Source organism: Rhinolophus sinicus, linkage group LG01 (genome assembly GCF_036562045.2).
Source record: "Rhinolophus sinicus isolate RSC01 linkage group LG01, ASM3656204v1, whole genome shotgun sequence".
Lineage (NCBI taxonomy): Eukaryota > Metazoa > Chordata > Mammalia > Chiroptera > Rhinolophidae > Rhinolophus > Rhinolophus sinicus.
Window position 1 is genome coordinate 155,620,885 of NC_133751.1, and position 27,174 is coordinate 155,648,058.

General features: G+C 36.1%; 2 protein-coding genes across 7 annotated transcripts; one reads left to right on the forward strand and one right to left on the reverse strand.

Annotated features, from left to right (window-relative positions):
- The first annotated feature begins 8,485 nt into the window (after positions 1-8,485).
- On the forward strand, positions 8,486-18,608 carry SSB (small RNA binding exonuclease protection factor La). 4 transcript variants are annotated; one of them, XM_019727394.2, is made up of 12 exons: positions 8,492-8,617; positions 10,156-10,227; positions 12,605-12,708; positions 12,799-12,973; positions 13,604-13,711; positions 13,815-13,915; positions 14,915-14,986; positions 15,313-15,355; positions 15,741-15,881; positions 16,245-16,431; positions 16,559-16,690; positions 16,956-18,608. In XM_019727394.2, exons 2-12 carry the CDS (start codon positions 10,165-10,167, stop codon positions 17,042-17,044), a joined length of 1,215 nt encoding a protein of 404 aa, XP_019582953.2. In that variant the 5' UTR covers positions 8,492-8,617; positions 10,156-10,164; the 3' UTR covers positions 17,045-18,608. The 4 variants fall into 4 exon arrangements, with proteins under 4 accessions (XP_074193835.1, XP_019582953.2, XP_074193826.1 ...); XM_074337725.1 differs by having other exon boundaries at positions 8,512-8,649; positions 16,956-17,353; XM_074337734.1 differs by lacking the exon at positions 12,605-12,708 and having other exon boundaries at positions 8,486-8,617; positions 16,956-17,353.
- Positions 17,045-27,163, reverse strand: METTL5 (methyltransferase 5, N6-adenosine). Of its 3 annotated transcripts, XM_019727397.2 has the most exons (8): positions 26,964-27,159; positions 26,697-26,848; positions 24,714-24,828; positions 24,164-24,345; positions 23,147-23,229; positions 19,063-19,114; positions 17,531-17,580; positions 17,045-17,147 (listed from the first exon to the last, which is right to left on the reverse strand). In XM_019727397.2, exons 2-8 carry the CDS (start codon positions 26,803-26,805, stop codon positions 17,109-17,111), a joined length of 630 nt encoding a protein of 209 aa, XP_019582956.1. In that variant the 5' UTR covers positions 26,806-26,848; positions 26,964-27,159; the 3' UTR covers positions 17,045-17,108. The 3 variants fall into 3 exon arrangements, with proteins under 3 accessions (XP_019582956.1, XP_019582957.1, XP_074193898.1); XM_019727398.2 differs by lacking the exon at positions 17,531-17,580 and having other exon boundaries at positions 26,697-27,163; XM_074337797.1 differs by lacking the exons at positions 17,045-17,147; positions 17,531-17,580 and adding an exon at positions 18,803-18,947 and having other exon boundaries at positions 26,697-27,147.
- Between the last annotated feature and the right edge of the window lie 11 nt (positions 27,164-27,174).

The window sequence follows — 27,174 nt, forward strand, 5'->3', positions numbered from 1 at the left end:
TTATACTATTCTTTTTACTTTTGAAGTATGCTTGAAAATTTCCATAATAAAGATGAAAACAAACACACCCCTCTCCCCCAAAAAACTTGCAACCCTCTGACCTCTCTTCTTGAAAATTCTTTCCAAAGTCTATGAAAGGTTTATTAGTAATATCTTTACAATACCTCATCTGATTTCTTTCCTTTGGAACCCCTGATTGTCTCAAAATTCTCCATGGTTCTTTTGAGTTAATTTACTCTTTCGTTTCTGTTTCCGAATGAGTAGAATTATTTTCCCTGGCATTTTTCTATTAATAGTTACAGTTATGCTCCCCCGTGTGTGGATTAGAGCCGTTCTCCCAGTAGGAGGCGCTGCCCTCAAGTATCGTTTCAGCTTGTATTGGAGAGAAGATGCTCCAGGTTTTCCTATGAGGCTCTACTGTCCACAGAGCCTTCCTGGGAGACCTCTGAGTGACAGCAGATATCTTAAAGTAGCTTGCTTCTGGAATGATTACCCACCACTTCGCTGCTGAAGTTGTATGGGTCAGCATTTCCTCCAGAATGCAACTTACCTGTCTCAGCTGGTTTTGCCTTTTCCCCCTCTCGATGCAGTCCCTCAGCAATTTTAAACATATGCCTTTCATCCATCTAAGGGAGTGCTTCTTGTTCTAATTTAATTGCTGTTGCTGTTATTATTGAAGTTAGCCTAGTACCTACTTCTTTTGTGTACATTCTGAGCAGGGTCATATCAGGATGTGTGGGGCGTGGTGCTAAATGCAATTTGGGGACCTTCTTTAAAAAAAAGAATACCAAATTAAGTCGGAAAATGAGTATCTCTTTGAATACATAAATAAATCGCAACAAAGACAAATACCACAAAATTCAGAAAAACATAATTTAAAATCATTTAATTGCCAGAAACATCTCTATAATACTTTTATTCCTATATTTTTTGGCTATACAGACTTTGATCATTCTTCATATAATAATTTTGTAATAGTTTCTACAGGGAGGGTATTTTCTACAGAACGGGTATAAAGATAATTCAGTCTTTCCTCTAGAATAGTTAGAATTCCTCTAGGATGATTTTTATTATTGGATGCTTAGAAAACAGTCAGCCTATTTTATTGGTTATGCCTAGTACATATTTAAGAGTATTATCAAATTCGGGAAAGTGTCTACCAGTCTTTTTCACATATGGGCTGTAAGATTCCAGGCTTTGTAAATGTACTTGACGGCACTTGTTAAACAGTTGGTCATCAATATCATTATAATGGTGTATTTTCAAATCAGCAAAAAATTTAACTTTTTTCTATGTGTTCTTAAGATTCTCTCCTCTTCATTAATTGGATTAACAGGAGACTAAAGAATCCAAGAGGCTTCTTCATTTCTTTTTTGAAATTTGTCTCTTCTTATTAACGAATCACTGCTATTGGTATGATCTAAAAACTTATTTTTTGTAATTTGTTTCTTGAAGTCAGAATAATTTCCCCTGATTTTGTGATACCCTTTATTACTTTAGCTTCATACTCCATTAATTTTATCTGAATTTTTCTCAGTTCTTTAATAAATAAATCAGGAACCTATAATTTCCTCACATATTTTATTGAAATGTTCTAAAATGTCTGCTCAAGTAATGGGTTATTCTCAATTCATCTTCTTTTTAAAACAGATGCCAAAAATGCCCATATCACTTCAGCACCACCAGACACTAAGGCAAGCAAATAGGATGGAGGGAAATTTGAAACGGAAAGAACAGCAGTTTTAATGATTTGGGTTAAAATATCTTACTTTTGCAAATTTAACAAAAGCATATGATCTTGTGCCCATTTGCTAGGTTTCCTCCCAGGGCCTTGGGAGGGGCCCATGCAATTGAGGGATCCTGAAGCTTAAACTTCATTAGCTTCACTGTAAATCCATCTCTGATCCTGAGTGATTGATAGAGATATCCTCTTCCTCCTCTTGGACAACGTGTGTTCCTTTGTTTTGTATGTTGATCTTCTGCTTGTCCCTTCAGATCCACTCTTCACCAGCTCCTTCTCTACCTAGGAGGTTAATCTATATGAACGACATCATAGCTGCTGGTTGAGTTCAGCCAAAAGGCAGCAATGACAAGATAGTGGAGGGAGAGGGACGATAGGCTCCTATCTTTATTCCCTTGCCTCCTGCAGGGCTGGCATGAACTGGATTAGGGCCCTCTCTGTAACGTCCTCTGTCACCAGTGACTACTCCCTTCTTTTCCTGAGGCAGCCCTTCAGATGGTAATGGAGCCCTCAATATTACTAGCCCTGCACTATCCTTCAGAGTGTATGCCCTGCCCAAATCCTTGTACAAAGTGTTTAATTAAACTCTCTTCAAATTACCCAGTTTGAGTATATCACCTTTTACTACTGGGACTCTGATATAGATTGTAACGTCAGCTTTTGTGTAGACAGCACGTTCTTCACTTTACATTTAACTTCCTCTTGTTAAAGTTAATAAACAGAAACCTCATTTAAAATGAAGTCGGGAGGCCAGAAGGGGGAACTGTCAGGCTCTACATTGATCACGGAGCCCAAGAGGAAGAACTCTTTGTTTATAATAGCGCTCCCAAGTTCCTCTTCTCCTGTATGACAGAGTTTCCTCTGGTTTGTTTCTTAGGACTTGCACTTGGTTTGCCTTTAGACCTCAGAGTTCTGGTTTGCAATACTTTGTTGTTCCCAAATAAACCCATTTTGCTAGAGAAATATCTGGGGCCATCTATTTATTTCAGGTCAGCTATCTCTAAAATCACTCTTTATAAATGTCTTCCTTTTCACAGGATCAGCATAGGCATATGCCCAAGGTGGGTGATCAAAGGAGAATTATCTTTCTTTTAGCTGCTTATTATCCGGGTGTTTTTTTCTTTATTTTTATTGCGGTAATACATACAACATAAAATTTACAATCTTCTCCACTTTTAAATGTACAGTTCAGTGGTATTAAATCTATTCACATTGTTGTGAAACCATCACCAACACCAATCCTTATAACTCTTTTAATCTTGTAAAACTGAAACTCTTTACCCATTAAACAATAACTCACCATTCTCCCCTCTTCCCAGTCCCTGGCCACCACCATTACACCTCCTTTCTTTATGATTTTGATTATTCTAAGTGCCTCATATAAATGGAATCATAAAGTATTTGTATTTTTGACTGGCTTATTTCATTTAGCATAATGTCCTCAAGGTTCATCCAGGCTATAACATACTGCAGAATTTCCTTTCTTTTTAAGACTGAACTCTATTATACATATTGAATTCCATTGTATGCCTTGCATTGTATATACTGAATTCCATTCCATTGCATGTATACACATTATGCTTATCCATTCATCAATGAACACTTCCTCATTGCTTCCTCTTTTTAGCTGTTGAGAATAATTCTGCTATGAATATGAATGTACTACTTGGGTTTTTTAAGTAGCTAATTTCACTTCTTGTTTTCTTTTTTTAAAGTTTTATTTGTTTAAGTGTGTTTTTCCAGGACCCATCAGGTCCAAGTCAAGTAGCTGTTTCAATCTAGTTGTGGAGAGTGCAGCTCACAGTGGCCCATGTGGGGATGGAACTGGCAACCTTGTTGTTAAGAGTCTGTGCTCTAACCAGCTGAGCTAACCAGCAGCCCCACTTCTTGTCTTTTAAAAAACCTCTTTCTAAATACGGATAACCATTCTAGAACTGGCCATGGTAACAATCTTTTCAATAAATAGTGCTGGAACACTTAATTTTCTAACCCCATAGCAAAAAAGGAACTTTGTAGTCTACCTTATACTGTGTCCCAAAATTAATTTGAGATGAATTACAAAAGTAATTCAAATGTGAAAATGAAACAAAAAAGCTAAAAGAAATCAAGGAAGAATATCTTCTTGATTTGCGAGTGGGCAATTTTGTTAAACATAATTTATAAAGCAATAATCATCTAAAGACACAAAGCGGAGAGTGAAAAAGCAAGCCACAGACTGCGGAGAAGATATTCACAATACATGTATCTAACATAGGATTTGTGTCCAGGAGAAAAAAAAAGACAAAGTGCTTGGATAGCTGCTTTCCAAAGGAGGATGTCTACCACACCATCATTAAAATGACCAAAATTAAAAACAATGAGAGTGCATTTTCCAGGATGTTTAGCAAATATGTTGCTGGTGCAAGTAAAAATGATATGATTCTATTGGAAAGTGCATATTTGAAAAGTGCATAATATTTGACCATGCATATTAAAGCTAAAAACAAGTCTGTCCTGTGACCTAGTAATTTTACTCTTAGTTATACACCTATCAGAAATGAGTGCGTACATCTACCTAAAGACATGCACAGAAGTGTTGAGAGCATCTTTATTTATAATAGCCAAATGTCCATTAACGGAAGAATGGATAAATAAGTTGTGGTTCTCTCTCTGTCTCTCTCTCTCTGTCTCTCTCTCTGTCTCTCTCTCTCTCTCTCTCTCTCTCTCTCTCACACACACACACACACACACACACACACACACACACACACACACTACATGATTCCAGCTGATATATGAGAGTTACCTTTAAGGAGGATATTGACTAGAGAGGAACTTTCTGGAGTGCTGAAAATGTTCTATATTTCAATCTGGGTAGTGGTTACAAGGTAGTGTTCATTTGTGAAACTTTATTGAGCCATATATTCAAAATTCATATACTTTACTGTTTGTATGTTATTCAATTTTGAAAAACTTTATTCCCACAAGTCTCCTTCTTTTCCCTTTGTGTGTTACAATATTTTATTTTAGACAAGGGCTGAGTAAAGAACCTGTGCTGTTTTATCAACTTCCATGTGTTTTCTCTATAGAAGAAGGTCTTATTATAATGTATGTATATACCAACTTGTTCACTGTGTCAAAATTTTTTAATTTTTTATTTCTTTATTAGTTTCAGGTGTACAAAACAATGTACTAGTTAGACATTTATCACTGTGTCAAATTGACCCAACAAATTTTGGTTGTTTACAGTTATTAGATAATTGGGGGGATATTAGAGGTCTACAATCATCAGACCTAGGGGCAGGCTCTAGGTCTCTCCACAATAACCTCACTCTCAGGTGCACTGTTACAATGAAGGTAGGTCTCAGACAAGATTCTGCCACACATATGAACAACAATTAGCAAGAACACAAAAAATCAATTCTACATTCCATCCCCCAAGCTCAGAAAGGCACTAGATTGCTGCCTTTTAGGCACTGAGACATTCATTTCACACACACAAAGTGAAAAATCTAGTATAAGCCCAGCAGCCTTCAGAGTGGTGTTCTTGCCCTGCAGCTTTGATTTGAGCATCTGCCACTTAGGGATATTATACACCTGTTGCCTTCCCTGACCAAAAGGCTAGAACACTGACACATCTGTGTTGAATAAGAGTTTCATGCTTTTTTTTTTTTTTCTCCTCTCTCTCTCTCTCTCTCTCTCTCTCTCTCTCTCGTTAAAGTCAAGTGAAATGGTGAGTCCATTCCATGAGGTCATTTGGACTGGTGTAGTGCTCCAGGCTGAAAGAGACCCGGATTCCTTCTCTTGCTGCTTTGCCATGCCCATGGTGTTGCCTTTATTTGCTTGGTCCAATTTCATTCATGACCACATCCACACCTAGCTAGTGGGAAGAGAACAAACTCTTTCTCTTTAAGTGTGACCTGGAAGTTACATACATCACTTTCACATCTTATCGGCGAGACATGATCTTATTTAGCTGTAAGGGAGGCTGGAAAAATGTAGTGTGTGTGTGTTTTTTTTTCTTCTGGTTGGCCATGCACTTGTTTAAAAATCAGGGGCAATTTTATTATTATAGCAAACGGGTAGAGCCAGTATTGGGGGATAAGTAACAGTCTCCGCCATAATGACAAAATTGTTTAGGTCAGGCGGCAACCCTTCGCAGCTGAATTTACCCAGCTGATCATTCCTTCCTTGAAACATTCTCCTCTGTTAGCTTCTATGGCACCATATTTTCCTAGTACCTCTCAGGCTGTGCTTGTCCTGTCCAGTCCTGTCCTGTCCAGGCTTCTCTTCCTTTATCCAATATTCAGAGAGTTGGAATACTAGAGGGTTCAGTCTTGGGTCCTCTTATCTTCACTGTCTATACTCTCTCTAGAGAGCGCATCTAATGCCATGACTTTAAATGTCTTCTACATGCTAACAACTCCAAGGTTTGTATCTCCAACCCTGACTTCTCCCCTTAGTTCCAAACTCATTTACCAACTTGCTTGACATCTCTACCTGGATGTCTAATACATATTTCAAACTAAATGTCCAAACTAGAATAATGCCATTATCCAAGACTAATTGTTCTCAATATTGAGGTAGGGGGAAAGGGAGGAGCAGTAGCTACCGCTTAGCATTTAGAAATGAGGGTAGGATTTTTCATTGCCACGATGACTGGGGCGAGGGGGGTGCCACTTATATTTCTTCTAAACTTTTTTTTTTCTGACAGCATTATGTTTATGAATTTCATCAATGTCAATGCAAGTAGATGTGGCTTATTTGTTTTCATCACAATATAGTTTATTACTTCATTGTTTAATTACAACACAGTTTAGTTACCCATTCTTTTTGGGTAGATATTTAGTTGATTTCCAGTTTTTAAAACTTATACACCATGCTGCTATGAATAGTCTTGAACGTTTTCTTGTGCACAGATGTGAAAATTTTCCTGCACTACATTTTTAGGAGTGGACTTTGGGGACATCTGCTGCATACAACTTAAACTTTAGCACAAATTACTGAGTTGCTTTCTAAAATGACTATAAAATTTACACTCAGAGTGAAGGTCTTTTAGTATATCATCCTACAATGTTATGCTATGAGTGAGGTGGATATCAGTATGAAAATCTTCTTGGTGCTTTATAGGAAAAAATGAAGTTTCCTGGTGTGCAGCCAAGAATCCATTTTCCCTGAAGGTTGGTGGCTGCATGGAGCCTGGCCCCTGGAGGAGACGGATGGTGGTGGTGGTGGTGCTGAGAGAGAGAGAGAGAGAGAGAGAGAGAGAGAGAGAGAGAGAACACCTATTAAGAGAGGGAAGAGAGAGAAAGGACCAGGAACCCTATGGGAACATTAAATAATGTTCTGCAGTAGACTGTATCTACAGTTTTACCCAGACATGGTGGGGCATAAATCAGCAGTTACATTTGTTTAGGTGCCACTGTCTCTAGGCAGTCTGGGGCTCCTTTTTATTCCCAGTGCCAAGCTCCATACCAGGACATTTGTAGGCATGTAATAAACACTTTGCTGATTGGATGAGTGGAAGTACCCTGACATTCATATGATTTGTTCTATTAAATATCTACATTTTCACTGACTTGATCAAAAAGAGAATTAAGTTGTTAGTTATGTCTGGCACAAAATAGAGACTAGACAAATATTAGTTGAGTGGATAAAAGGGAACCTGATTAGGGGTGACCAGTTAGCTCAGTTGGTTAGAGCGTGATGCCGGTTCCACCCCCGCATGGGTCACTGTGAACTGCACCCTCCTTAAAAAAAAAAAAAAAAAAGAGAGAGAGAAACTGATTAATTTGAATTTAAACTACCTGAGCGTAATTGTATACTTTTTTCTCATTGGCTTGATGCAATGTTTAGACTGAATCTATAACTGCATTTTGTTTCCAAATAAATACATTTGCTGTGTTTTGGGACTGCCAAAAAGCCCTGAGATCCCATAACAGACTATTTCACCACGTTACTTCAAATTTTCAAGAAAATTGAGGGAAAAATAAGATTGCCTCACCACAAGAAAAAACTCTTTTAAATTAAGTGACTAAAATTATTGTGTAAAAAGTATACTAATGGGAAAGGGCTCTGACAGAGGCAATAGATTTCTGCACTAGATGGCATTTTGGTCATCTGAAATCATGTTTGTTTTAATTTGACATACGCTGCTCCTCTTACTATATGCCAGGTGCAGGTCCCAACAAGGTGCATATTGTATCACGTTTAATGCTCACAACAACTGAATAAAGTGGGTGATATTTATCATTGGACCCACTTTATACATGGGAGATAAAGAAGTTTAGTAACTTGTCCAAGGTCAGTCTGTAAACCGGTGAGTGCGCTGTTATTCCAATGCAGGCAGTCTCATTCCAGAGTCCCAGCTCTTAAACACTAACTATATTGTTTTCTTAATTCTAAGATTCCATGAATCTTTGAATTAGAAAATTTCACTTGTCATTTTTTTTGAGAACCATTACAACACGATGTAGTTTAGATATACATGGATAATTTAAAAATGTTTTTGAAATGCATAATCTGAAAAAAAGCCAAACACTTCATATGAATGGAGAGCCTAAGGAAGGGCTGGAAATACAAATGCCGTCCAGAGAGACCTAAAAATAAATATTTATCTTAACATCTTCCAACACCCTGCGGATATTGTAACCCAATTTCCTCGGAGTGTGGGCGGAACTCCGCGAGTCGTGGGAGCCCGCGGCCGGAGCGCATGCTCATAACGCGACACCAGCTTCTGCGTGGCCCAAACCCCGCCCATTCGAGCCGCAAGGGCTGCCGGGACTGACCCCATCTTCTTTGCGCGCGTTAGGCCAGCCGGCTTCGCTGGGAAGTCCGTGTGTTGTTGTCGCTCTTAGTGATCCTGTGGCCCGGCTCTGCGGGTCCCGGACCTTAAAGGTGAGCAACCTGCCGGACCTAAGGAGAAGAAGGTATAAAAGGGTCTGCTTTGCGTGGTGCGCGACGGCGCGTTCCCTTTCTTTGCTGCCTCATGCTGGGCGCGTTCGGTCCTCGCCTTCCTCTTGTTCGAATCGTGCGCCGCGTGGGCCGAGGCCCCAGGCAGCGCGCTGGGCAGAGAGCGGGGAGGGGCCCCTGTCCCGAATGCAGGAGCCTGGGGTTCCCTGCACGTGGCTGGGACTCCGGCGAGCCAATGGTTGCTTTGGGACGGGGCTCTGGCGGAGTCTGTGGACAGAAGCTTCCCGCATCCCCACTGCGTCTTTGAAGTTCCTACCTCCACCGCCTTCCAGTGTCGCCGTAGGCGGACGTTTCGGGCCAGCTTGTAAGATTGTGGGGAGATTGGTGCGGGCTAAACTCGGGAGGGTTCTTTGAATCACATGGGATAGTGGAGGCCCGAGAATCGGGGCTGTGGGTGTTCCCCTGGCATAATACCGTAACTATCTTTGATATTTAGGGTCCTCATTCACTCATATTAAGGCTTCTGTGTGAAATGGATAAGTGTGGCTAATGTGGGTAGGCCGAAGAAGTCTTGTAGGGACTAAATAGTTCTTTTATTTCACCATTTGCTTTATAAGGGGCCCTAGATCATGATGGTAACTTGGGAATGTAGATTGTGTTCGACAAACCAATGCATAAGATTGAGCAAACTTTGTAGTGGGATGTGCACTATACGAATCCCTGTTGCAAGAGCTTCCAGTGTGCATCCAGCTTATTGCACAGTAATCACCAGGTGTGTGCTGATTACACCATGTGTAAGGGATGCTTCCAATAAGTACCAATAATAGTTCCTCACCAGGGTGAACTAATGGCAGAGATCCTTAATGAATTTTTATATACTTTTGTACAATGTGGATGACTGGGTGGCTTAATAGAGCAGTAGAGGCAAGTAATTTGAAGTGAGAAGATTGGGTTTTGTGATCCCTAGCAAACTAACCTCACAGCCTTATTTTTTTCTGCCCTGCTGATCAGGAAACTGGATGAAGATTAACCAATACATTAGTGAATTAGTAGGCATATCCCCAGTTTCTCATCGTTTTAGTATCCCCAGGCTGTATAATTGTCATTTTCATATGTTCCTTAATGTACAATTGAGCCCTGACTGTAATATGTGAAATTTTTTCCACCCTAAAGTTAAGATATTTAATGCTTGCTGATAACAAGTTTTTGGTAAGTCAGCTCTGATTAATTTTAAAAGATCCACACCAAACTGAGTAGGACTGAGATGCATAATGAAGATAACCACTTGTTTTGTTATAGAAGATGGACCAGTGATTTACTGATAGTCTTTCATTTTCCATTGGTTATTCCAAAGATTTCTGTTGTTTAAATTTGAGAATTGAGTAGAGAAATTGAACCTGTGAAATTAAAAATTCTTGATCTTTAAGAAAACAATGGGATATTGATAACTTTAAAACATTCTTTTTCTGGTCTTGAGTTTTATGTTAAAAAAAATAATAATGCCAATTTGGGAAAATTTACAGATAGCCACAATGGCCGAAAATGGTGATGAAAAAGTGGCTGCTCTGGAGGCCAAAATCTGTCATCAGATTGAGGTATGATCCTTGTGCTATTCAACTGCAGATCAAGCTCTTTGAAAGGAAATTTAGGGCCTCAAAACAAATAACAGCAAGAACATTTAATTTTAGTACATATGTTGATCTATTCAATATTTAGCTTGTCTTTGAGTCTTAGAATTAGATGTACATACAATAGTATACAGTTCTATATTGTCAAGCCAGTTTATGAAACTAAAGGACTACAAACACTTGAAAAGATAATACTATGGACTTTTTTTCTTTAGTTTCCTAGTCTCTGAAGTGAGTATAATAGAAGTTCCTTCCTCATAAAGTGGTTGTGAGGATTATGTTATTTACCGGGTTTCCCCGAAAATAAGACCTAGCTGGACCATCAGCTCTAATGTGTCTTTTGGAGCAAAAATTAATAAGACCCGGTCTTATTTTACTATAATACAAGACCGGGTCTTATAACATAAAAACATAATATAATATATGTAATATAATACCGGGTCTTATATTAATTTTTGCTCCAAAAGACACATTTGAACTGATGGTCCGGCTAGGTATTATTTTCGTGGAAATACGGTAATAAAATATAAAACATTTAGTAGAGTGGCACTTAATCAGATAACATAAAAATCCTTTGTAAAGTACCTTCCCTATTAAATAACACTTAATATTTTTGAAGTTCCTATTTTTTCTGCCCAAAGAGTTTTTCTCCGCTATTGTAATATTTTTTTTTAATGGCTGAGGAAAGGCAGTAAGTGGTGGCCCCTCCAGACTAGCTTTTTTTTTTTTTTTTTTTTTTTTTAATATATAAAGGCAGCTCACAGTGTCCCCTGTGGGGATCGAACTGGCAACCTTGGTGTTATTAGCACCACGCTCTAACCAACTGAGCTAACCAGCCACCGCTGTTGTAATTTTTAAGAGTATCTGTTTTAAAAGTCCTCAGCATTTTTTGAACTTAAGTATTTAAGTTGAAGATTTACTGTCACAATAATATGCTTTATATTCTTACTGAAGAACTTCATATCCTTTAATTTGGTGTGTTTTTTGGCAACGCTCAATTATTTTTTAATTTCCACTTCTCTGCTATTTTAAATTTCCTATATTGCAACTTTTTGTAATGATTTCTTTATAATTGTGAAGGAAAATTACAAATTGTTCTGTGTTTAATATTTAGAACAATACAAATATGTATAAAGAATAAGTTAGTGTCCCTTCTACAACCTGCTGCCTCTCTCAAGTCCCACCCTCCTGAGGTAATCAAGGTTAAAAGCCTAATGAATATCCTTTTACACTAACATACGTTTGGAGGAGTCAAGTTTTGTCATCAATAAAATACCCAATCCCCTATTTGATATGTAGGATATTTCCATTATTTTTATTTGTACTAGTTTTATGATGAATATCTTTATCTATAAATCTTAGTAAACATGTTTACTGACTTAAGGTAAAATTCCTAAAAGGAGATGTACTGGGTCAAGGGTTATGCACATTTTTAAAAACTTGTAGTACTTATTGCCAGTTTATGTCTCTGGCATGACCATTTCTCTGCGTTCAGGCCTATGTTAGGTATTCTTGTTTTTAGAATTTTGGCCAATTTGTTAGGTGAAAAATGCCATTTCATTGCTTTAATTTACATTTCTTTGAATTTTTTATGTTTATAGTCCATTTTTAGTTTTAGTAATTTTTAAAAATATTCTTTACTCATTCTTTTTAGGTTTTTGGTTTTTTATAAGAATTACTAACAAACTTCTGTGTTTGTCTTTTACTTTTTATGCTACTTTTGGCATTCCAAGAAGTCACACCTAGGGCTTTTCATGTGTAGTTTTTTTCCTTGCAGAAAAGGTGACTTGAGAAAGGGTTTCCTTGAGAAAGGGTGACTGCTTAGATATATGCTCACCTGTTTTTTTAACTTTAAAAAATAGAGCTCTGAGCATCAGTCTGTTTACTAGATGGGTTACTGATGAGTTCCTGAATCATTTAACTACAAAATCTGGAAGTTTCTCAAAGGCTAATAAAAAAATAAAAAGGAAAAAAAGAACAAAAAAAAATAGAGTGATTAACCAGTTTATTCCAGTTTTTTTTAAATTGAACAACACATTCTTTCCACACTGATTTGAAACGAGGTTTTTTCACATACTAAATCCTTAAGTTGGTATTTGTCATAAGACTTTCTAGTCTGTTGGCTTATCTGTTAATTACATTCTTTTAGTAATCAATTTTTAGTTTTATCTTTTTGTTAATTTGTATTATGTTTTGTTATAGTGTATTTAGGAGAAAATATTGTCTCTTAAGTTATGACATGTATTTTTAAAGAATAGAACTTGGTGATGTAATGGTAATAAAAATAAAATCTAGGATTGGAGTATTATACAATGCTCTGAAATATATTATAATTATTTTGCAGTATTATTTTGGTGACTTCAATTTGCCACGGGACAAATTTTTAAAGGAACAGATCAAACTGGATGAAGGTTGGGTACCTTTGGAAATAATGATAAAATTCAATAGGTAAAAAACCCTTTTAAAAGTCATCTCTAGATTTTTCTGTTCACAGATGTTACTAACAAGTCTTACAGTACTTCTTTGTATATTCTTCAGGTTAAACCGTCTAACAACAGACTTTAATGTCATAGTAGAAGCATTAAGCAAATCAAAGGCAGAACTCATGGAAATAAGTGAAGATAAAACTAAAATTAGAAGATCGCCAAACAAACCCCTCCCAGAAGTGACTGATGAGTATAAAAACGATGTGAAAAACAGATCTGTTTATATTGTAAGTGGCCCTTTAATGCATTTGATTGTATCTTACATTTATTTAGAAAGAACATACTGTAGAGTGGGTAAGAAAAAGGTCTCAGGAATCATAGCTTCACCACTTACTATATATATGTCTTTGGGCAGTGTTCTTAACCACTCTGAGCCTTATCTTTATAAATGGGGATCATATTTTTCACCTTATAGAACTGTTGTGAGAATTAAACGAAAAACCCAAATACCACTGGACAAAATCTTCGGCATATTCTAAGCACCCAGTGCATATCAACTGTTCTTATTTATCAACAGCTAAACTAGTAATTTTCTTTAGCATACTAATTTTTTTATTCTTGAAAATTTCAGACATAAGAATAGATTGGATATATAATGTACATTATCGAACTTCAACAGTTATTAACATGATTAATCTTGTTCTGTCTCTGTCCTAATGATTATTTTGAAGCAAATCCCAGATAAATGAGCCACTTGGATTGCATTGGAGAACAATGGCTCTTAACCAGAGCTGTTAAACATTTAAGAGCAAGAGTGAGATAGAGAAGTATATCCTGCCTTCATTTCAAGACAAAATGAATCATAATTTCTGGCAAGTTGTTTACCTGATTTGTACATTTCTTCCTACTCTTTACAGAAAGGATTCCCAACTGATGCAACCCTTGATGACATAAAAGAATGGTTAGAAGATAAAGGTCAAGTACTAAACATTCAGATGAGAAGAACATTGCACAAAGCATTTAAGGTATGGCTACTTGATGTTACAGACTTTTTACAGTTACAGACTTTTTCTAGTTGAAAATATATGAGACATATTAAAAATAAACATTTTCTTCCCCTTTTAAAAGGGATCAATATTTGCTGTGTTTGATAGCATTGAATCTGCTAAGAAGTTTGTTGAGACCCCTGGCCAGAAGTACAAAGACACAGATCTACTAATACTTTTCAAGTAAGTCTTTTTGCTGATGTTTCTCTGGCCACTTAGTTGTATGGAATTGACACACTGGGGTAAGGAGCATGGATTACATTTTCTGTAAGGACAGTATTTTTTGTATCCATAGGCATCCTTTGAGAATGGCTTGAAATTTGCTTAATGGAAACTGTTAGTCCTTTGAGACTATAAGGAAGTGTTTATTAGTACCCTTTCTCTGTTAGCAATTAATAAAGAAGGTTAAATTTCAGTACTTATTTTGCATCTCAAATTTCTAATCAGGCTGGATACTAAAATTTGAGCTGTTGGTGTGGCCAGAGAGTAAATCACTACAATTTTTATCCTTGTTTCTCATAGTGTGTATATATGCCTATATTTTTATACAATACAAAGGATTATTTAATAAGGATTTCGGATCACATTCTTTAATACTTGTGTCTAAAATGAGGACAAACCAGAGCATTTTCATGGTAAAGTTAGTTGTAGGACCATAGTCCCCCACTTTTGCATTCAGTCTTCTAAATGCTGTGTGTTAAACCTAGTGGACTGAGACTCACAGAGGACGCTGTCAGTGTGAAACCCTGACATGTATTTTTTAACGTGATTTTCACAATTTCTTATTCTTGGGTCTCAGGGTTTTTCGAAATTTTCTCTTTTTGTGAAATGAACACTACAGAAAACTAGGAAACATTCAAGTATTTTACATAACTACTTTTTTTCTATACATGAATGATAAATAACCAATGAGATTGTTAATGGATATGAGGTTTCTTTGGGAAAATATGAGTTGTTAAAAACATTGTATACTTTAAAATGGTGAATTTTATGGCAGGTGAATTATTTTAGTAAAGCTGTTAATTTTTAAAAAGTAATTTCCTTGGCATCTTTTGAATTTTTAGGTAATAATTACGTTGCTAGAATATGTTGTGACATTCCTTATACCATGTTTTAAATCATTGAATATAATTTAAAATCTTTGTTCTCATGAATTTAGTCTCTTTATTTTGTGTCCTTTAGGGAAGATTACTTTGCAAAAAAAAATGAAGAAAGAAAACAAAATAAAGTAGAAGCTAAATTACGAGCTAAACAGTAAGTATACTTAGCTAATCATAACCTTTTTAATTCCTTAAAGCTTTGACAAGGGCCGATAGCAGTTCTGGGAAGTGGAGCTGATAATGAACTCTGAAATGAATAGGAATAGGTCTTCTTTTACTAGTGAAACATGGAAGTCTTAAACTGCCGTGATAATCTGGGCGCCATATTGCACTCTAGCATTGAACAATCAGAAAACCTAAGGACTGGCTTTGGTTACTAAATATTAATAGTTTAGTGATCATGAACAAGGTTAACTTTATCAGGATTTAATTTTCTTAACATAGTATTTGGAAACATTCTAATTACATTTTCATTTGTAGAGAGCAAGAAGAAAAACAAAAGTTGGCAGAAAATGCTGAAATGGTATGTATTACTGGGATCTAAAATCTATGGCTCACAGTTATGAGAATAAAGTCTGAGGGCTTTTTACAGAAAGTATGTAAGCAAGTCTGTAGTTGTCATTGCACTAAATAGCTAAATATTGCCTAAAATTATTCTTTATCCAGAGATAATTTAATAACCAGATTTATATAATTAATATGTACATAACTAATTAAATATTACTTGTTGGAGAAATAAGTTAAATCAGAAGCCATTGTAGAACAAAGGATGACAAAGGAAATGAACCATTAAACTGCTTCCAAATAGCATTTTCATTTCTAGCTTTTTAATTGTATAGGTATAGATGGTATAAGCCATTTCTGATTTGTGGTGGTTTTTGAGAAACTTGTCTTATATATTTTCACAGAAATCTCTAGAAGAAAAGATTGGCTGCTTGCTGAAATTTTCGGGGGACTTAGATGATCAGACCTGTAGAGAAGATTTGCACATCCTTTTCTCTAATCATGGTGAAATAAAATGGATAGACTTTGTTAGAGGCGCAAAAGAGGTTTGGAAACATTCATATACTTTCTAGCAATGTTTTAAAATCCATAGAAATTTATCTTTTAGTATAATTACTAAAATTTTATTAATGTATGAAAATGGTTTCTACTTGATCATTTGTCCTAAAATGTAATAAAATTTACTGTCACTCGATGTGCTGTATCTGGTGTTTTCTCAGTTGTGCTGTGAATAATTGTTGGTGTCAGTCAGTGACTGCAAGTTTTGTAGTAACTTCCTGATGTTTAGTAAAATTCATTGAAACGGGGAATGGCATGGAATATTTACAGGGTAGGAAAAATTACTTTGAAGGAATTAACTGTGGGATTAAAAACTCAAAGGTGTGACTTTTATTTTGTCTTTGGTGTAGGGAATAATTCTATTTAAAGAAAAAGCTAAAGAAGCACTGGATAAAGCCAAAGATGCAAATAATGGTAACTTACAATTAAGGAACAAAGAAGTGACGTGGGAAGTACTAGATGGAGATACGGAAAAAGAAGCATTGAAAAAAATCATAGAAGATCAACAGGAATCTCTAAACAAATGGAAGTCAAAAGGTCAGTTCTGATTTTTCTCTGATAGTTTGGTTATTTTAATTCATTTGGTTGAGTAAAAATTGTGTTCAAAGGTGCTGACGAGATTTGAAATATTTCTTCACTGATTTCTCAAATTATGTCTCTGCAGGTCGCAGATTTAAAGGAAAAGGAAAGGGAAATAAAGCTGCCCAGCCTGGGTCTGCTAAAGGGAAAGTAGCATTTCAGGGCAAGAAAACTAAATTTGATAGTGATGATGAACATGATGAAAACGGTGCATCTGGTAAGTTTTTCTAAGTTTTTGGTACTTTCATGACATTTGTGGGAGAGAACAGTGATGTGGTTTTTTAACTTCTGTATGAGTGACATTCTCGGATTGCTGTTTACCTTTGTTATACTGTTTTATAAGTGGAAAACAAGGATGTTTGGATAAGTTTAGATAGCCGAAGGTCTGTACTAAAGGAAAACCTTTTCTTATAATTATGAATTATGCTCAATATTAGAGTAAGGCTTACAGTGAACTTAACAAAAATTCTGTTATTGTATAGGAGCAGTAAAAAGAGCAAGAGAAGAAACAGACAAAGAAGAACCCGCATCAAAACAGCAGAAAACAGAAAATGGTGCCGGAGACCAGTAGTGTAGCAAACACATTTTTTATTCATTTTAATTAGGTTTTCAGCTGCTTTTGTCTTTGGAAGCTTTTAAAAAGAAAACCGAATTAGGTCTACTTCGATGTCCACCTGTAAGAAAGGAAAATTTTTGTTGTTTACCTTGTCTTTTTTTGTTACCCAAATGAGCATTTTTTAAAAAAATGTATAGTTCTGTATGTGTTATTTCAGATAATTCAAAATGAAAAGAAAGATTCTTGTACTAAATTGCCTTTGTAATATGAGAATGTATGAGTACAAACTAATAAAATATATACTATATAAAAAGAGCAAAAACTTAAGTTATTTTTTTTTCTGCTCAAAGCATCTGAGAAAGAATTTACCTTAAACCAGAGTATTGGCTGTTGGTTGTAGGCCTGTCCCATAATCTGTCTCCTAGTCTGGCTTTCTGTATTTACTTGGGCAACGTAATAACATTAGAAATAATTACTTATTGTAAACTTCAAGAGACTTACTGATTTCTTTTTATGAAACTTGTATGATGCTGGCAGGTCATATCGCAGCTCTATAAAATAAAAGTTATCTAAGGATAATATTTCCAAGCATTTATCACCCTTGACTAAAAAAAAACCAAAACAAATTAAGAAAGCACTAAATGCTGGTAAACCGAACATTTTAGATCTGTCACTTTAACTTGGTGTTACTCAAGGGTTGACAACATATTTCCAAGATTAGCCATGGCAAACAGATCGGCATTTCTGCTGTTTTGATCATTTATACCAAAATTTGAGGTTATGAGGAAGAGTTTAGAAGGATGAAAAATAGATAAAAAAGTATATGCTATGAAAATGATAGTACCTTCCTAGTTTTAATTTCCTAATCTATAACCAGCAATTTCATAACAACTAGGCTTATTTAGAAATTATGTTGTCTGGGTTTTAGTAATGGTAGTAAGTAGCTAATTACAAGCTCTCAAATGAAAACCCATTTTTCATATTCTAAATAATGTAGGTTCTCCAAACTTACTACTAGTCATTTTAAAGGGATGACAATGAGTCTACCTACCCTTCATATTTTACAATATAAATTCTAAATCTCGGTCACAGATCTCAAATTTTAATGTACAGTCAAATCACTTCAAGTCAAATCTTGTTGAGGGGCAGATTATAATTCATTAGGCCTGGGGGAGCCTGAAATTCTGCAAGTCTAACAGGCTCCTAAGGGATGTCAATGCTGATGACCTGAGGACCACATTTGAAGTAGCAAGGCCCTGGCTTGGTACACTATTAACCTAGGCTACGTCATGTTGCATATTATACTCCCTTAAGTAAGGAAGGACAACACTGAATACAACAGGAAGACCGATCTTTTACACATTACTAATTATAATGAACAGTAACATCTAATTATATGGTTAACACCATAGTGCTAATCCATAATTTATAATGTAAAACACGTTTCCCTCATTGTACTCTTATTTCAGGCTTTTCAGAATTATTTGGATTAGTTAGCTTCTTAGCTGTATGCTTTCCCCATTTTGATGTTTGTGAATATTATCCAATTTACTAATAAAAATGTATCAAGCATGATTTACTCACAGTGTGGATGATTATATTCTATCTCCTACTAAAAAAGAAAGCTTCATGTTACTGACTTCAGGGGCAATTAGAAAATTGAAATAGGGAATCCAGGCATAATCTGGTGGTATTTTCCACAAATGGATTTCAAACTGAGGTTTGACCAACTCCAAGCACAAGCTCTTCAGTCACTGAGAAGCGATACAGGATTCTGTTTGAGCCTGGAGTGATCAAATGCTTTGGTACTGTTAGAAATTTTCAGTAAAATGCATAAATTGGGACAGTGTTAGGCAAACACTGATACCCTACCTTTACTCCATTTGCTACCCAGTACCAACCATGCCATTTTGCCACACTGAAAAACGACTTACAGTATTTTTCCTTAGCATCTGTATAAAAATGCTGGTTCGACTAATGCATGTTAGCTTTCTTAGATAATTAGGATTTGTTTTAGGAGAAAATTGTCTTACCTGCAATAATATCTATCTTGATTTTCCATTCTGCAGCTTTCTTTTGAATATGCTGAACATAAATAACATGTTAATGTGAGCTGATTTTTAAATTTTTAAAAATTGTTTTTTACTAATATTTGATACTAAGTTTTCAAGCTTTTAAAATTTCATTAGACTTTAGACCCTTACATTTTTTTCAATTGGATAGTATTTAGAAAATAAATGAAGCCATTTCAATATAGTGGGGGTACCAAAAAATGTATGCACATGACTTGTAGTCATCTTTTGTTATTGGTATACATTGAGTATTACAATTTCAATAGTTTTTTCCTTTCTTAAAATGTGTATACATATTTTTGGCACCCTGTATTTAACAATTTGAGCCAAATTACATAATTAAATCCAACTAATAAAGTATGTACAACTAAGTGTATATCATCAGTATATACAACTATCCTGGAAACCAACAGATCTGTTTCCATGGGCAGGCAGTTCAGTGGCAGTATGGTATAGTAGTTAAGAACATGGTCTCTGGAATCAGCCTGCATTTGAACTACAGCTCTGCTGTTTACTACCTATGTAACCCTGTGCTGATTACTCATTCTGTGCTTTAGTTTCCTCATCTATTAGGATAATAATGATATCAGATTGTTGTGGAATATGAAAAGTGCTTTGAATTGTCTTGGCACACAGTAAGTACTAAATGTTAGCTATATGTCTAAAATTCTTCAACCTCTTCATAAAGTTTTTGGTTGTTAATTTGTTGTAAAAATCACTTTATGAATTTAAAATATATATATGTATATATATAATACTCCAACATTAACAGGAATGGAAAAAAGTTACCCATACTTCCCTAAATAAATTACATGCATAATTTTTTTTAAATTATAATAGACATTTATTTAAAGTAATACATTTGCAGCCCAGATAATTCTAAATTGTACATTTCAGAGTTATACAACATCATAAAAATACTTTGAGGATAGCTGCATCCAAACATTTCCATTACATGATTATTTCTTTGCCCATTCTTCTCTCACTTTTCTTTCAGATATGGTTCATATTGGAATATGAACCCGAATAACCTCTGTCAGATATGGTTCAAGGTAGAATTTATCCTCATATTTTGTCAACTGCTCTTTAGGCAAGATCTGCTGCCTCATGGTCAGGTCCGATGCTCTTAATTCGAAACACCCTGTCATACAAGTTCTCAGGAAGCCTTCTTATTGCTTCTTTTACATCTTCATCCACATGCATTGTGTTATCGCACATTAACCCTAGTTTATTGAACCCTGCGGCATTGTAATACCATTTTCGAATACTCTCTAGCCACCGGCTTGATGCTGCAACAGCAGGCCTGCTTGCCATTTTGGCCCGTGAACCCATGCATAATTTTTTACGAATACTGATACCAGTATTTCATTATTACAAGCATTTTGTTCATGTTGGTAGCGTTCATAATACTTAAGGCATCGAGTTGATTGATAAACTACTTAACTTGCCCTAAATTTTAGGGTTAAATATTTCTGTTATAAACAATACTGACAATATGTTTATGCTTATAGTTTTTTCTTGAATTTAATAAATAATCCCAATTTGGGGCATATTTTCCCCCTAGTTTGAGACCTATTTCTATATAAGGATACAGACTTGAATGCAAATGACATTTTAATTTAATGGAATCTTAGGATCTCTGACATCTGTAAGAAATAAATTATGAAATTTCTTAGCTATTTAAGCCCTAACGTTAGTGAAAGAGTTTTTAGACTTTAGATTATACAATGGAATGTGGTTCATTCTGGCAGAGATGTCAAAGAATGAATGGGGTAAGCTTGGGATAAACACTGAAAGAACAGTGGCTGGCTTATCTACTTTGCTTTAACAATGAGCCAAGAACTAAATTTTCACAATGCCTAATGAAGAAAGATATGGGAACAGCTTTGAGAGTCAAACAGCTAATTATTAGCTTATCTGCTAGGATACACTTACATTTTACCTAAATAGTTATCAAAAAATTACTCTATACAAATGCACCTATAAGCATTTTTAAAAGACAAGGGTCTACAGTTAAGGGGTCTGGGATAAACTTCAGTGACAATGTTACTAATTATATAGAATACTTAAGCAAAATTACCACAAACTTATAACAGATACAGCTACAACATAAAATAGGGACTGTATAAATGTTAGATGTTCATCCCCCATCATACCCCCTTCATGTATGCATAATATATACCAGATTAATTTCTTTAATTAGTCACTGTGCTAATGGAAATAATCACTGTCTAAAATGCACTTAGTGAAATAATTTGCTTAAAATCCAACTATTAAGCCAGCCAAGGCAATGCTGATAATGCTGCCTTCTAATGGTGGAATATGGTAATATCAAACAACAAAGAAGGGAGTTCCTTGGTAAGTGGCTATAGGAGTTCATTCAATTAAGACTTTGCTGCTTAATTGCATTTTTTACTGGCATATTTTACATGGTCTGCATGAACTGTATATGAGTAACAAAATTTATATTATGCAAGCTGTGCAGAAAAGAGTTCATAGCAGGCCTGACTGCTTATTCTTAGAAAGGCCTGCATATAAGGTTGGCCAGTGGCTAGAGTATGGGAACTTAGATTTTTGGGAGGGTTTTTACTCCCCATCTCCTTAATTAGTAACTGTGGCACACTGCTTAAACTGTTTATGCTGAATACCTGTTTTGCTCCTGGAACTCCAGAATTTGGTATGTGCTAGGTAGGCATGGGGTGGTGCATAGATGATCAGTCCCCAATAAAAACACTGGGCACCGAGTCTCTAACGAGCTTCCCTGATTGACAGCATTTCACATGCTTGTCACAGAAATTCGCTGCTGGGAAAATCAAGTGCATCATGTGTGACTTCACTGGAGGCTTGTACCTGGTTTCCCCTGGACTCCAACCTTTGCACCTTTCCCTTTGCTTTTGCTCTATATCCTTCAGCTGTAATAAATCATAGCCATGAGGATGACTACATGCTGAGTCCTGTGCAACTTCCTTGAAAATCATCAAACCTGAGGATGGTCTTGGGGACCTCCTCAAGACAAGATTTTCAGATACCAATAATCACTCGTGTTTGCTTTCACATATCAAATGGAGATTTATTTACCAGTAAAGTTCTGTTCTGTTCTGCTGCTTATCTACATGTTAGCAGTATACATTTTTTAGCTATGTAATTTTATAGTTTTAAAGGGTTATTAGATTACCATATATTCAGAATTGTTTCCAACTGGATTCCAGTACATTGTATTTACACAAAATGTTTTTTCCTATAAAACTTCCTTAAAATCTCTTAATACATGTATGATTTAAAGTAATAATAGTTAACAGAGCAATTACATATGCCAGATACTATTCCAAGTGCTTTGTAAACTTTCATTCTCATAACAGTAGATGGTACTCTTAGTTCCTCATACTCCCAGAGTACAGGTGAGTACGGTACAGGTGATGAACCTGAACTCAAGTACCTCAACCAAAATAACAACTGAGAAGCAGCAGATTTTGGTCTCATCTGGCTCTATAGTTTCTGTTCTTGATCACCATGTTATACTGACACCCCAAAAATGTACCACCCCTGTCCCCAATTTTCTGGAATACATCTTATACACCCCCCCCCATGTGTTATATGTTGGCAAGAAGAATAATGGAAGAGGTGGGTTCTAAACTGAGATTAGTTTAGGTCCAGGCTCAGTGTTCTTAAAAACCATGACTTACTGCCCCCCTTTGTGCACCAGGCCACACAGGGACACTGGGACTACAGGCATCAACCACGACTTACCGAGGCAAACAGGACGTATTGTAACCTTGGTTATACCATACTTCTCTACTCCTGAATTATAGTCTCTTTCCTAGTAACAATTCCTGCCTGAACAAATCTTTGATAAAAGAAATGACACGGGCTGGAAGAAAGCTCATCACAAATGCTAGCGAGTTAAAGGAAAAATTCAGTTTCTAGTGCCAGATGTTAAAAAAGGTCAGGAGAAACAGATACCCTGGTATTTAGTATTCACAGCAAATCCTTAAAACACTGCCATGAATTTAAAAATAAATGACAGAATATCCTAATTTGAACTTACCTCTCTAGTTGAGGATTTGTGTAGAGAATATACTGCTGTTCTTGCCATTTCCAAAGCAGTCTTCAGAAATGTCATATCTGTCCCTGTTAAGAGTAGAAAAAGTTCCTATGTATATTATATGCCTGTTTTCAATGAATACCAGGTATTAAAAAATACCAAAATAGCCACTTTAAATTCTTTATGCAAAAAGATGGTACACATAAGTAAAATATCCAAATATCTCAACGTTGACAGAATAAAACCAGAATTATACTGTTAAATAAGGCTGAAGTAAAATTTTAGTATATTCCAAATTAACGACTTTCAAAGAGGGGAGAATGGAATAGATAGAGTAGTAATCAGAATGGGGGTTTGTGTGGAAGTAAGGACTTCTTAAACTGTCTTGTCTTTTCCTCCTTTTTTTGACTTCTAATCCTCCCTGTCCACAGCATACACACAAAATAAATAGCCATAGAGTCACTGTTACTAATGGATACATGTTGAAAATCTAGGGTGTGTTAAGGCATTAAAAAGAGATCCTAAAAGTATAAAATCCATTATAGGATTCAATATCATTCATAAGGGTTAGGTAAGTTGTTGAAAATGGAGTATAAATAAATGAATAAAAATACTATTCATTTAGTAAAAATTTATAAAAACAAAGACTGAAAAATTCCCTATCCACGCATTAAACAAATTGAAATTGAAATTGTAATAACTATAAAGGTAAGAAATTGGTTTATTTACTATATAGTGATAAAATTGCTTAACCTAAACAATGAGAAATTGGTTTTAAAAACTTGCTTTTCTTCTGTAGCATACAGAATATAGTCAATGTTGCAACAACTATGTATAGTGCCATGTAGGTATTAGACTAATTGGGGGATCACTGCGTAAGTTACATAAATGTCTAGACACTATGCTGTACACCTGAAACTAATATCAAATAATACTGAATGTCAACTGTAACTGAAAAAAAGAATTAACAAAACTTGCTTTTCTACAAATACACCAGTACACCTTATTCTTGTTACTAACCTTTATTATTTTTGGTCCCAAAGGGAGGATTCATAATTACTGTATCAAATGACTTGGATATTCTGTTAGATAATAAGCACACATCACATTGAACCATGTCAACATTTGTTAACTCAAATTCTTCCACATTCCTATTAAATATTTCCAGTGCATCTTCATCTATGTCAAATCCAACACATAACCTGTAAATATAAAACACACACAGTGTAACTACTTATAGCTCCCAAGTCAACACAATAAAATTAAAATCATACCTTTTCAACCCAACAGGTAAAGAGTGAGTGCTACCTTTCAACAGCATGATTTCCCAACCTGGCAGGTGTTGGAAACTCAGGTCTGTATAAAAAGGGAGGTGGTATCTGACTGCTGCTCTTACCATTTTGTTTTTTAGTTTGTTTTGATGTTCTGCTCATTCAAAATGTACTCCTTATCAGATTCTTGTTCCCCTTACCTCATACTTGTAGAATCCCATAAATATAATCAGTTGATCCTATTTACGCTTCTTATTAAAGCCAACCCATACCCAAGTAGTATATATTGGATCACTTACCCTGCTCCTAACATTGCAGTTCCAATGCTAAGCACTCCACAACCACATCCTAGGTCTGCAACCACTTTATTTTCAATGTCATCATATGTATTATGAATTGTATAGAGCATACATGCTAAAAGATCAAAAAACGTATTACAGAATAAGCAAGTTGATGACCAAAATCCAATTTGTGCAAATGACTCTACAACAATTTCTTGTCTTGCATTATTTAGTCCTTTTCCAAATGTTGTTCCAGATAATTAAAAAACATAAGGCATTATAACTTGGTATGTAGTAAGAGGCCCCACAAAATACAGTAACACATGCCAGTGGTTCCCCAAAACTAGTCCACTGACAATGCCAAGAAAGATAAAACTTTTGAGGTAAAATGAGAACAATATGGTCAAAATGTTTTATTTTTCCTTATCCTGTTCAAAACATTGCCATACACACATATATCAATTCTTTGATATTGAAATATTACTCTTATGAAAGAAGGTAAAGTAGGTTTTAAAAATATCTTTCCTTATCAATATATAAACTTGGCAACCCTGCATTAGTTTCCAAAATTATTTTGAAATTTTACTGATCTATGAATCTGTAAGTCTGGGAACCACTAATATCAAACAAAGCATTAACATTAAAATGGCACAGTACTTTTTTGCAATACATTTGGCATCAGAACACAAGTACAATAAGTTTAAGCTAGAATGGGAAAAGAAAAGACCTACATCCACAATAGCCTTTAGACACATACATTTATGATCTATGAATACATATAACCTACTAATGAGGCCTGATTAGAGAACTATTAAGGAGCAGAGCAGAAGCTGCTGAAATTGGAAAGGGATCTTTCAAATATGCACAATGGCCTGGGATATACTGAAGTGTTGCATGAGTAAGACCACTGATCTCTCCTTGTGGGGATATATGAACCCAGCAAGGATTACTGGCCATCACTGATGCCCCAGGATCCAGAGGTTTTTTATCAAAAACACAATTACAGGGACATCTCAGGCTGACAGCACTGTCCTCATTGCTGCAGGTGTTAGTGACTTTGAGGAGGGTATCTCAAAGAATTAGCACTCGTGCTTGTTACACATTGGATGTGAAAGTGATTTTTTAAAAAAATTTGATTCCACTAAGAAACCCTATAGCTAGAAGACATTAAAGAAGTCATTATCTAAATTGAGAGAACTTGTCTTAACCCACAGTTTTATGCCAGTTTTTGGTTGGAATTATGACAGTATTTTGGAGTTAAGTGCAGGGATGCATACATTTTCCTTGACTTTCATTGGTAGCTTAGAAACAGAACTATGTTGGAGCTGGACAGGATTCCTCCTTGCAGGTGTTGCCAACAAGTACATTTCCTAAGACTCTTCAATACTTTCATAATACGTTTATTAAACATGAATGTTTTTTCCTGTACTCCTAGTATTTGTCTCTCGCATAAAGCAACAGTGCTGATTCTCAGGTCATTTGTTAAAATTGAAATGCATCCTTATCTTTTATAGCACCTATTCTGGATTTGTTAAATTCAGTCCTTCAATGACCAAGTCTAGTATTCATTTCTAGGGCAGAGTACAGCATAGGACTCCTTGTGCTGACAATTCCTTGAATTGATTCTTATTTAGCAAATATTTACTGAGCTTCTAACTAGGAATTCTTACAGGCACTTGGAATTACGTGAACAAGACCAACAAATTCTTTGCCCTCAAGTTTATAGTGTTACGATAGAAACAGATTAAAAAACACGTCTGATAGTGTTCAGGAGTATGCAAAAACCACCAAACAGTGCAATAAGTGTGTGTCTGTGTGTGGGATGTCTTTAGCTGTGTAGTCAAGGAAGCCCTCCCTAACGTGATATGTAATCTTACAGCAGATTTCCTCTAGACATTCTTCGTACCTAAATAACTGTTCTAATTTCATTATGGAGAGACAGGACTAACTCGAGGCAAAGGCATGGTCACTAGCCGCCCTATCTGCAATGTGCGGCCCTACCTGCAATGTGCGGCCTGGTCGGATACTGTTCTAGAAGTAGCTTGGGCTTTTCAAATCCATCCACTTGTTGCAGGCGACTCTCTAGCTCCTTAAGCCTTAATTTCTTCATTTTTAAAAAAACTGTGGATTCTCAGGATTTAACGGCATTTGATCTGCAGAGAAATCTATTTAACCTTCATTTCCATCCTCCCCAACCTTCCCCCCGACCCTTTTTTAAACGCCGCAAGCCAGAGGCACGGCATCGGACGCAGGGCGCTAAGGACACACCGGCCCAGGCCGGTCCTACTCTCCTCCTTGCGCCAGGTGCGGGCGGAGCCTTCGATCAGCTCTCAGCCTGCCCGTCTCCAGGGCATCCCGCGCGGATCTCGGGCTCCTCCTAGACCCACAGAACTTCACACACCGCGTATGGGAACCACAAGAGACAGCTCGCGCCACGGCCGGGGCCGGAAGCGCCGCTACGCACGCACGCACGCACGCA

What these genes read in the sequence shown, in the direction of transcription:
- SSB (XM_019727394.2), top strand. Translation starts at nt 10,165, where the DNA reads ATGGCCGAAAATGGTGATGAAAAAGTGGCTGCTCTGGAGGCCAAAATC. An exon ending in AAATCTGTCATCAGATTGAG is followed by an intron (nt 10,228 to 12,604) that starts GTATGATCCTTG and finishes ATTATTTTGCAG; the next exon opens with TATTATTTTGGTGACTTCAA. An exon ending in CATTGCACAAAGCATTTAAG is followed by an intron (nt 13,712 to 13,814) that starts GTATGGCTACTT and finishes CCCTTTTAAAAG; the next exon opens with GGATCAATATTTGCTGTGTT.
- METTL5 (XM_019727397.2), bottom strand. Translation starts at nt 26,805, where the DNA reads ATGAAGAAATTAAGGCTTAAGGAGCTAGAGAGTCGCCTGCAACAAGTG. An exon ending in ACTGCAATGTTAGGAGCAGG is followed by an intron (nt 24,346 to 24,713) that starts GTAAGTGATCCA and finishes TTATATTTACAG; the next exon opens with GTTATGTGTTGGATTTGACA. An exon ending in AGTTTCATAAAAAGAAATCA is followed by an intron (nt 17,148 to 17,530) that starts GTAAGTCTCTTG and finishes CCTTTCTTACAG; the next exon opens with GTGGACATCGAAGTAGACCT.